The sequence below is a fragment of the Propithecus coquereli genome, unplaced genomic scaffold (genome assembly GCF_000956105.1).
Source record: "Propithecus coquereli isolate 6110/MARCELLA unplaced genomic scaffold, Pcoq_1.0 Scaffold9, whole genome shotgun sequence".
NCBI lineage: Eukaryota > Metazoa > Chordata > Mammalia > Primates > Indriidae > Propithecus > Propithecus coquereli.
In genome coordinates, this window is record NW_012155284.1 from 6,375,726 (window position 1) to 6,386,900 (window position 11,175).

An 11,175-nucleotide genomic window follows, 5' to 3' on the forward strand; every position below is an offset into this window, starting at 1 on the left:
AACAAGACCTCATATTAGATCCTTCAACAACCTAAGTGAAAGCCTATAATACCTGGAATGTCTCATGAGATAAAACATCAAGAGGTGCCAGGAAAGAGGCATGAAAGATGTCAGTAAGTCTTGGGCTTCCAGGGTGGTGCCTCAGAGCACAACTTTATAATGTTTTCTTTGTCTTCTGACTGTCCCTGTATACCTATACACACACAGTCATATATATATATATACACACACACACACACATCTGTGTATATATATTAATATGTATGACATACATATTAATATATGTATAATATATACATCTCTGTGTATATTACATGTGTAATATATACACACAGATATACACACAGATATACAGATGTGTGTATATGCAATTTATATGTATATGTATAATATATACACACAGATGTTTATCTTAATGTATACAGATGTGTGTATGTATTAATAGTTGCTGTTTATGGAGTACTTAGAATGTGCCAGACAGTACGCTAAGTGCTTTACATACATGATCTTATTTGACCCACCTAACAACTCTATCATTTAGGTGTTATTCTAATTATAGATAAGGCAACCGAAGCTCAGAACCTTGGTGTTACTTGCTCAGGTCACACAGCAAGTAGATCACAGAGCTGGGTTTTGAACCCAGATATATTTGCTTTACCCAGGAAACCATAGGGTGCTTTCAGCTCCTTGGCTGAGCAGCACGTGGAAACAAGTTTCAGATGGGTGGCTGGGGCAAGCACAGTGACCTGGCCAAGCAGAGGAGATGGACCCACAGGGGCCAGATCCTCTCTAATAGCAAGTCAAGGAGACTCGCCTGGTGGTCCTTACAACAAAAGGCCTCCTGCCCTCAGATTCTGAGCCTGGCAATCAGAGAATACGTCTGAGAAGAAAATGTAGGCTTTCCACCTAACCCATCTCTTGGGTTGGTGTTATCATTTGACTAACCACAGAGCTCTGGGGTCCTAGATAGGCATAGGCAGGGGTCTGGCAATCCATGGGCCCCAAACAGCCCTCTGCCTATCTCCGTCAATAAAGTTTTATTGAAACACAGCCATACCCATTTGTTTACATATTGGCTATGGCTGATTTTTCGCTACAATGGCAGAGTTGAGTAGTTGTGACAGAGACTATATGGCTTGCAAAGCCTAAAATATTGACAGTCTTGTCCCTGAGAGACATGCCACATGCCCCAAGCCCTGGTATTGCGGTTTCTCTGAGGAGCAGACTCACCGTGAAGACCTTCTCAGGCTGGCCCCGTGCTCTCATGTTGGTGTCATGAATCAGCTTCAGAATCATCCAAGCTTCATCATGTTTTCCAACCTAAGAAATGGGAGGAGACAGTGAAGCTCTAGGAGTGACACACTTACCCTCCCTGATTTTCCAATAACCATCTTGTATTGTCAGATCAAATGAGGTGTAATTGTGCAAATGTGTTTAGGTACATCCCATTGGAACAGACAGACTATTTGGATATCACCGAATACATTAGCAGTTCAAGAATGTGCCTATAACTGGAAATGGTACCTTCGGCTAGTAAAATTCCATTTTTAAAACAATAAACCATGTTCTCTTCATTGAGCAAAAAGTTATTTGCTTAAGGTGGAACATGAATGTTTGCTGGCCATGAGGCAGCTTTCACACATGCTGGTTGTTCAAAGCATGTCACCATGAAACCAAAACCCTTCAGAGTTCCACAGTAGGGAGGAGAAACATACCTCACAAAGAGGCAAACATACTTTCCTAGAATTAACAAGGAACTCTTTCCAATGTATGTGGGCTACTTGAGTATTTATAATAGCACATGTTACCTCCAACAAGAACCGTGGGCTTTCAGGCATGAACGTGAGGGCCACCACGGAGCAGACGCAGGGCAGCGCACAGACGATGACGAACACACGCCAACTGTGAAACTGGTAGGCCGACCCCATGCTGAAGCTCCACCCTGGAAACATAGGAGCAGAAGAATGAGGGAGAGCTCCTCCCAGATGGCCCACTGGAAAAATCACTGTGAGTGTCTGCCCTGTGGGTTGATGAGCTAAATCTTACTATCCATGGAGAAATGAGCTGATCCAGGCATCAGCCCCAGTGATCAGCTCATGGTCCTAAGACCACCCATGGCAGTGCTGAAAACAAAGGTACCTGGAACCAAAGGGGGCAGGGCCTAAGCATGGGGGAACATGTACACGTGTACAACCAAATCCCAAAGGCCAAGATTAATTTGGGACAATGCTTTTGCCAACAGACCAGTCTACTATACCGGGTATCTTCTGTTAGCTTTTCCAGATCACTCTCCACTGTTTTCCGCCCTGCTGCATGCAGGAAATGGCCCTCGAGGGACTACACCAACTGGCTTCCTTGCCCACTGGCTTTCAGCTAGTTATCAATAAAGGAAGCCAGGCCAGAGAACAGAGGGAGGGAGGAGGGACAGGATATTTATTTTCCTTGTGTCCCCTGGCTGGGTGGAGGTGTGGCAGTGGGTGCACTCATCTCCTGGGCCTCCTCCTACACCCGCAGCTCTTGTCAGGTTCTGGCCACCCCTCTCCTGTAGCTCTTTGAGGCATTGGTGGCTCCAAGGTGCTATATCCTTCCTTACTGGTTTCTCTTAACAGTTCCCAGATCTTTGTAAATAGTACCTTTATTAAACTCTTTTCCATGGCCCTTTTTGAGGGTGTCATCAGTTTCCTGCCAGCACCCTGACCGTACAGTTTATAGGAATTGGCAGTTATATATCTCCTCATACACATGTCATGCAGATCACCAGGACTTTAATTTCTAATTACAAAAATATAGATTTTTATTATAACATAAAAATAAGCACAATAGGATATAAACAAATCCCTTCAAGAATTAAAAGAAAGCCAATATTAGAATGAATACAAAATGGATAAAAGCAAAATTCAAATATAGTGAATGAGAAATAATGAGGCATATCAAATCTAATTGAAAACAGAGGAGATTTACAGAGGCATGGATGAATTATGTGAGGTGAAATTTTAATTTACAGCAACGCTTGGTATTTTTGTGAACAGAAGTCGGGTAGTCTACATGCTGCCCCAGGAGAGCTCTATAATTATTTATTATTTACCCGGGAGTCATGTGAGATTCTGAAGGTGATAAAACTTCCACAAGGCCACAGAGCTGAAGTTACATATCAGAGTCTTCTGTGCCAGGATTCGAGACAGAATCTTACACCAACGCACAGCTTCATGTGTGTGCATAGTTGTATTTACTTTTTTGAGATAGAGTCTCCCTCTGTCACACTGGCTAGAGTGCAGTGATGTCGCATAGCTCATTGCAACCTCAAACTCCTGGGCTCAAGCAATCCTCCAGAGTAACTGTGACTACAGGTGCATGCCACTACGCCTAGCTAATTTTTCTTTTTTAGTAGAGAGGGGGTCTCGCTCTTGCTCAGGCTGGTCTCGAACTCCTGAGCTCAAGTGATCCTCCCACCTCAGCCTTTGAGAGTGCTAGGACTACAGGTGTGAACACTGCACCCAGCCTCACTGACTCTTAAACACTGAATTTGTTGACAAACAATGTAAACATCAATGACATGCTATATTAATCTTAGGTTAATAATATCTGAGCCTTTAATATAAGAAGACTATGTGGATTGCTAAATCAATTATATCATAAACTTTGGGAGCATGATTGCTGTTAATGTTTTATGTAGCAGAAGTTCCAAAGTCTCACATATCCAAAATGCAGAAGAAATTCTATGATGGAACAGAGAAAACATAACTTATTCATGTCATATTTGATCTTGGAGCTTCATATAAAGAATTTCTTTTTAAAAACCTCTAAAATCCTATCATTTTAGGCACTGGAAAAAAACTAAAAACTTTAGGTGGCTAAAGCACATTCCATAAAGTACAGGAGGAAAGAGTGAAGACAAGAAGGGGAAGGTCTCCACTATCACTGTTCAAATCAGTTAGGTCAGAAGGTAGAGGTTTCAAAGAAGAACAGGGGGAAACGATTTAACCAAGCAGAAAGTCATTACAGTGCAGAGAGCAGGGAGCTTCTTGTGGTAGACAGAATAATGCTCCCTCCCCCCAAAGTATATCCTCATCCTAATCTCAGAACCTGTGAATCAGTCACCTTACACGAAAAGGGACTTTTCAAGTGTTATTAAGTTAAAGATCTTGAGAGTAAAGAGATTACCCTGTACTATATGGCTGGGCCCAAAGTAAATACAAGTGTCTTTATAAGGAAAGGGCTAGGGGGAGGAGAGTCAGAGTGAGAAAAGAGGGATGTGATGAGGGAAGCAGAGGTCAGCTTGGAGAGAGATTTGAGGATGCAGGAAGGGGCAACAAGCCAAGGAGCACAGGTGGCTTGTCGAAGCTGAAAAAGGCAAGGACACATATTCTCCCCTAGAGCCTCCAGAAGGCCTGGTGACCCGCTTACACTCTGACCTCCAGAAGCATAAGATAATAAATTTGTGTAGTTTAAAGCCAGTGTACTTGTGGAGATCTGTTACAGCAGCAATAGGAACCAATACATTTCTCTTTACAGTGACAGCTCTACTGCTAACTTGACTGATAGCAGTTAGGTCGGAGAATTAGCATTCTCTATGAAACTTCAGGCTCCACGCTTTGGCTCAGACTTCTCCAGATGCTTCTCGGAGGACTGTAGGCTCCCTCTTGACATCTGGTTTAGGGATGTTGTGCCCTTCACTCTTACTGCTCTGGAACATCACTCAGTGGGTGGAGAGACTGACTGCAATGTGATTCCAGGTGGGCAGTTTTCAGCCTACCGAGGAAATTGGACCACAGCTAGACCCAGAAGAGAACTACCTGGTCCAGAGTCCAGCTCTGCTCAATTTATGATGCAGTTTCTTCGAGCATAAGTTCTTTCATCCAGTAGCTGAAGCTTAGACTATGTGTTGCTATTTAGGTCCTTCTCTACTTCATTAGCTGCGAAGTCTGTCTTCTTATCCCTTTCTTGGTGTGCACGTGTGTATGTGAGCATGTTTGTGTGCATAAAGGGTGTGTTGTCCACCCATTTCTCTCTCCATTTATTTGCAATATGCTTTTCTCCCAGTTTCCAAAGCTATTTTATACCATTTGTCCATTTCTCTTCAAATCTCCAGCAGCCGACCCCACTCCTTGCACTTGACCTCACTTCCTGTTTCTTGGAGAAAATAAATAGAGAGAACTACATACATCTCATCATCTTCTCCTGAATCCACCCACCCACCTGCACCTGTCTCATCTCTCTCCTATCCCCTGGGTTACAACGGATGCACTGTCCATGCACCTATCTAAGGCCACCTGTTCACGTGGGCTCTGGAGCTCATCCTTCTCTTTCTCTCAAGGACAGAACTCCTGTAAGTACCTACCCCCATCTCCAACCCTCACCACCCTGTTCTCCCACCGCACCTGACGATCCTCCCACCAGCACATCTGGATCTAAGAAAAAGCCCTCCCTGGCCCCTCATGCCTCTCCTGCTGCACTGCTACTCCTGTTCCCCTTTGCAGCAACGCCGCCAAAGAACGTCTACAGCAACTGTCTCCACTTTCTCATCCAATATTCTGCACCCTAAACAGCCCTCTGTCCCAGAATTCCACAGAAATTGGGCTAATCAAGGTCACCAGTCTTGTCAAATTGAACGGTCACTTCTGTGTTCCTCGTCCTCAAACTCTCTAAGTCATTCTGCATAGTTGTCCATTTCCTTCTTTTTTGAAAAACGTTTTTCCTTGGCTTCCTCATCACTACACGTGCTAGTTTCTCTCCTGCCTCACTGGCTTCTCTTCAGTTTCCTTAGCCGGCCCCTCTGACTGGCCCCTAAAAGTTGGCAAGCCCCAAATCTTAGTCATTAGTCATCTTCTCTGTCCATAGCATCTTCCCAGCTGGATTCATCTATCTCCATGACTTTAAGTACCACCTACCTGCCACTGTCTCTGAAATATATCCTGTTCTCTTCCTCAAGCTCTAGAAACAGACCTCGGCCTGCCTACTCACAACTTCAAGTTACTGCATCCAAAACGGAACTTTGGAGGGTGGCAGCAGAGTAAGTGTGACTACGGACACCACCCCAGGAGCGGGAGCTGTCCTATCCCCTCCTCTCACACTTCGCGTTGCAACCAATAAAGGCCGTTTCTACTATAAAAAACAAAACAAAATGGAACTTTGGATTTCCTGCCACACTACCAAAGAAAACTCTTGCTTCTCCCTCAGCCCCCCCTATTTCAGCACTGCCAGCCACCACACATACGCGTCAAAAACCAAGACCTCATCCTCGATTTCTTTTTCCCCACAACCCCCAACGTTCAACCCATTAGCAAGTCCCCTCTCTCAAGCAGATCTCAAAGCCAGCCACTTCTCCCCTTCTCCCCTGCAAGTACCTATCTCTCCTCTCCAACCCTCAGCACGCACAGCACCGCAGGTTCCTTCCCCCAGCCTTCAGCAGCGGCCTCCTAACTGCCTCTCTTGGTCCTCTGCTGTCCTCTCGCCCCGCAGCAGCCAGAGTCATTCTTTTACGAATGTCAATAAGGGCACTTCACTCTGCTGCTAGAGAGGCTCCCACAGCTCCCAATACAATAAAATCCAAATGTCTCACCGCGGCCTCTGAGGCGTGTAAACTGCTCCCTGTTCATGAACTTGAGCACATTTTCTTCGGCTAGTCCTTGCGCTTGCTGGGGCCAGTTCCACTGACCTGCTTCCAGCCTCTGAACACACACAAATATGCTTTTATTTCAGCATATTATGGGGGTACAGATGTTTAGGTTATGTATGTTGCCCTTGCCCTCCCCTCACCCCCAAGTCCAAGTTTCAAGTGTGTCCATCCCTCGGATGGTGCGCATTGCACTCTTCGTGTATGCATATACCCGTCCCCTCCTTCCCCCGCCCAACATCCAATAGATGTTATTCTTATACATGCACTTATGTGTTGATCAGTTAATACCAATTTGATGGTGAGTACATGTGGTGCTTGTTTTTCCATTCTTGGGATACTTCACTTAGCAGAATGCGTTCCAGCTCTGCAACAGTATATTTTAGCCAGCCTTTCTGAGTTTTGAAGTGAGAGGGTTTTTCGGAATATCTCATCCTCAATGTTGTCCCCCAGGAGTCTTTGCATGTGGCGTTTTCCCAGGCTAGACTGCTCTGCCTGAATATGTGCACGGCTGCCTGCTTCACACCTTCCAGCACTCGGCTTAGGTCGTCCTCAGAAAGGCCCACACGCCAAATCCCACTCTCTGCCACATGGGCCTGCTCCATTGTCTTGACAGCACTCATTACTAACTAAAGTGGTCATACTCATTTCTTGTTTACATATTTATTATCAGTCCCTCTCCCCATCCAGAGAGCAGGAACCCTGCTTTTCTCACTCATCAGGACCTCTCCAGCACCGATAGCAAGTCCCAGTCCATAAGACATGCTCTTTAAATGTTTGTTGAATGAACACATATTCAAAGCATGTGTGTACATGAGCATGTGCAAATTCACTGCAGGCTACCAAGCCTTGGTTTTCTTTTAATTTTCTCTTTTGAATCCACACTAAACAGCAAAACAACATTGATTCACTTTTTCAAATTGAATTTGTAATTTATATACAGTAAAATTTATTTTTAGTTATATAGTTCTATGAGTTTGACACATACACAGAGTCATTTAACTACCGTCATAATCAGGACACAGAACAGTTCCATCACCTGGAACCATTCCCTTGTGTTTCCCCTTTGGAGTCAACCCTTCCTCTATCCCCAACCCCTGGCACCCACTGATCTCTTCTCCATCACTATAGTTTTGTCTTTTCTAGAATATCATGTAAATGGGATCACACTGTACGTAGCTTTTTAAATCTGGTTCTCACACTCAGCATAATACAGTTGAGATTTGTGCAAATTGTTGCATGTATCAGTAGTTCGTTCTTTTTCACTGCTGCATAGTAATCCATTATGTGACTATATCACCATTTAACCACTCAGCAGTTGAAGGACAGTTGAACCGTTTCTGGTTTGGGGTGATTATGAATAAAGCTGCTAACCATTTCATACAGGATGCATGCCCTCAAAGTTTTCCTTTTCTCTTGAGTAAATATGGAGGAGAATAGTTGAGTCATATGATAAGTTTATGTTGAGCTTTATAAAAAACTGCCCAACAGTTTTCCACAGAGGCCGTACGCATTTCACATTCCCCCTGGTAGGGTAGGAGAGTTCTAGGTGCTTCACAGCCTTCCCACCATTTTGTCAGCTTTTTTTTTCTTAAATTTTAGCCATCATAAGAGGTGTCCATTGGTATCTCATTATGATTTTAATTCACATTTCCTTAATGCGTAGGGATATCTTCATTTACTTTTTTGTTCCTTCATTCATGTTTTATTGAGTGCCAATATGTGCCGGTCAGAATGCTGTGATATGGAGACTAGTAAGATTGATTCCCTGCCCTCAAGGAGGTAGGAGGTCAGAGTCCAGTGGAGGAGGCCAATTTGTTAACAGACACGATAAACACTGTGGCCTGTGCTAGGACAGGCTCTGCAGAAAGCATTGGGAGTACAGCAGAGGTGGAGCTCTCTGTCCTAAGCAGTCTCCTCACTCGATTTCTCGCCAAATGTGTTTTCTGATTTGGGGCTATGAACAAAAAGAGCATGTTCTTAAATTTCAAATGTCAACATTAGGGATAGAATTCCAGTGAGTACTTAGCAAGTACAGATCAGCCAGGACTGATCATCCCTCTCCTACCACACTGCAGCCACCTGACTGGGAGAGAGTCCTCACAAGGGGGCTGGGTGCTCCTCCCCTCTTATGATGATGGCCCTGGGAGCTGGGGGTCAATGACAGCTGAGCAATGTCCTGTAGCTTGAGTACAAGACAGACACCATGAGGATCTTGAGAAATGACCCTGCAGGTGCTTTGTGAAACTAAAATATTATTCTCTGGATTAAAAATAGGTCAAAAAATAAAGGGGTGAAACACTGACCACCATCACTATCCAGCCATGAATTCTCAGGCCCCCTCCTGAGCTCTGTTTCAAGATGGCTTAAGTTTGAATTTGAGAGCTACACAAAGCCTACACTGCAAACATCAGAAAGTGGAGAGACAGCAACACGGAGTGAAGAACGGGATTGTGAAACCAAGCCACATTCAACTGGGAAAGTGGGCTGATGTTTTGGGATACTCATCTACAGTTAGTAAAATGGATTCTTTTAAATGAACCCTTTATGTTGGCATCACACATTTTTTTGTCTTAAAAAAATACTTCTTGTGTGGGTGATGGTTCTAATTGTCCTTTGGACTTTGTTAAAATACTTATTAAAATGTCATACTGTGGGATTTATCTACAGGTAATGTAAATTCCATGCATGGAAAGACCTCAATTAGGGTATTACAGAAAGCAGTTCCGGCACAGCACTAATCAGCATGGCGCTAATAAGAGTGTTATGTGTCTTGCGTAAGAATCAAGGCCATTTACAGCCTCAAGCTGATGTGCTCTGTGACTGCAGAAACCAGCTTCCTCTCCAGTTGTCTGTTTAAAACCTACCAAGGTGCCCAGGCAGAAGTGTGTGATACACATAGAAGAATGCTGGTTTTCATGTTCTTTTCTGGGCTCCAGCCCCGATACCCTGGGGACTTGGCACCTATTTTGCTGATCTGTATTTGATTGTCAGTTATGTAATCTTATCAGTGAAAGTCTTTGGTAAGAAGGCAACCTTTAGGTGCAAGACACAAATCCAAAAGTTCTGAAAGGGGACCTTAAATGTCACATGTGAGATCAATTTTCAATAGCTAAGAAGTAAATTACTTATATTGATTTGTCTGTGGTCTTCAGTCACAAGGCACCTGGCCAACGAAAATTCTCTTTGGAAAAGTGGCTCAAAATCCAATTTCTCAAGTGGTTAACAAGCTTAGAGGGGAAACAATGATCAGATGAATTTCTGATTTTATTCCTCTAGAAATAAAATTTCATCCTTTCAGCATGTCACAGGTTTAAAATATAAATACTATATAATCAGCATGAAATATGACTCCTTGGCCAGAAACTCAGGTTGTCTTGCCTCTAGCATCATCTATGACTCCACAAGACTTCACCAGATCAGCTGGGTAGTACCTGTTGCTGATACTCATGAAGATTTTTCATCTCCTTCTCAATTTGTAAAGAGAGAAAAAAAAAAAAAAGGGTGGGGAGGTGTATGTGAAGGGGAGATAGTTAAATAAACTAAGGTACGGTCATGAATCATATAACTATTGAAAAAGAATGAGGCAGACCGTTCTAAATTGACATAGAAAATGTCCAAGTTACATTGCTCAGTGAAAAAAAGCTCTTTTCAAAACAGTGCAAATAATAGTGATTTCATTTTTATATACACATAAAACATATCAGATCTAGAAAACAAGTGGGAGGAAAGTGCACTAAACTGTTTAAAATGCTTACGCAGGGTAGGAGGTGGGAGCTCTTGGGGATTTTCCCTTTTGATACTCTTCATTTAATGTTTGAATTTTGTATCATCTCGTATTACTTTTCACTCAACCAGGAAAAAAGAAAGCTTTTCAAAGAGTCACAAGCCTTTAATTTCTCTGAGACATAGGCATTGATGGGAGAGGAGAGGAGAAGGAAATTGGAATTATGACTGTGTCATTATTCAGTATTTATAAATTTTTCTGAACTCAACTAATGTTGTTAATTCTGATTGTGACAAATGTAAACATTGACAATACAATGCTCATTTGTGGATATCAGCGAGAAAGTGCCACAGACTACCCTAGTGTCTCTGGGTGGGAAAGAGAACAGTATTCACAGACCTTTAATCTTTTGACCTATAACCCAGTCACATTCTAATCTTGGACTCTTGGGGCAGAGGCCAACTCTCCTTGGGCTGCAATCATGTGAGCATTATTGCCAACAGCAATGCACAAAGCAATCATGGTCAAAATAATTGGCAGGGATCTGCCTGTAGCACATAATCATGCCTTCAGGAAGTGCAAGCCAATTATATGTCCCAGGGAGAGTCCAGGGATTAAATTCCAACTAACTCCAATAGTTATCTGTCTCTAAGAGCAGGCCCAAGCGACCAGCCAATCTTTCCTGTCAGTTTCACTATTTCTGTTTCTAAGCTCTGGTCTTGCCTTTTGGAATGCACAGAGCAAGAGGCCAACAGCGCAAGGAAGTCACATTATGCCTCTGCTTCCTGAATTTGACTTGTGATCCTAAGCATGCTTTCGAAGAAGCATATTTCCC

General features: G+C 43.3%; 1 protein-coding gene across 1 annotated transcript in view; it reads right to left on the minus strand.

The window, feature by feature from the left end:
* The window catches only part of SV2C (synaptic vesicle glycoprotein 2C), a 238,607-nt gene that overhangs the window by 33,820 nt on the left and 193,612 nt on the right, over positions 1 to 11,175 (minus strand). The window contains exons 5-6 of the mRNA XM_012664552.1: positions 1,809 to 1,942; positions 1,231 to 1,320 (exon numbers count right to left, since the gene is read on the minus strand). Coding sequence (XP_012520006.1) covers positions 1,231 to 1,320; positions 1,809 to 1,942 — 224 coding nt within the window. The remainder of the gene's footprint in view (positions 1 to 1,230; positions 1,321 to 1,808; positions 1,943 to 11,175) is intronic.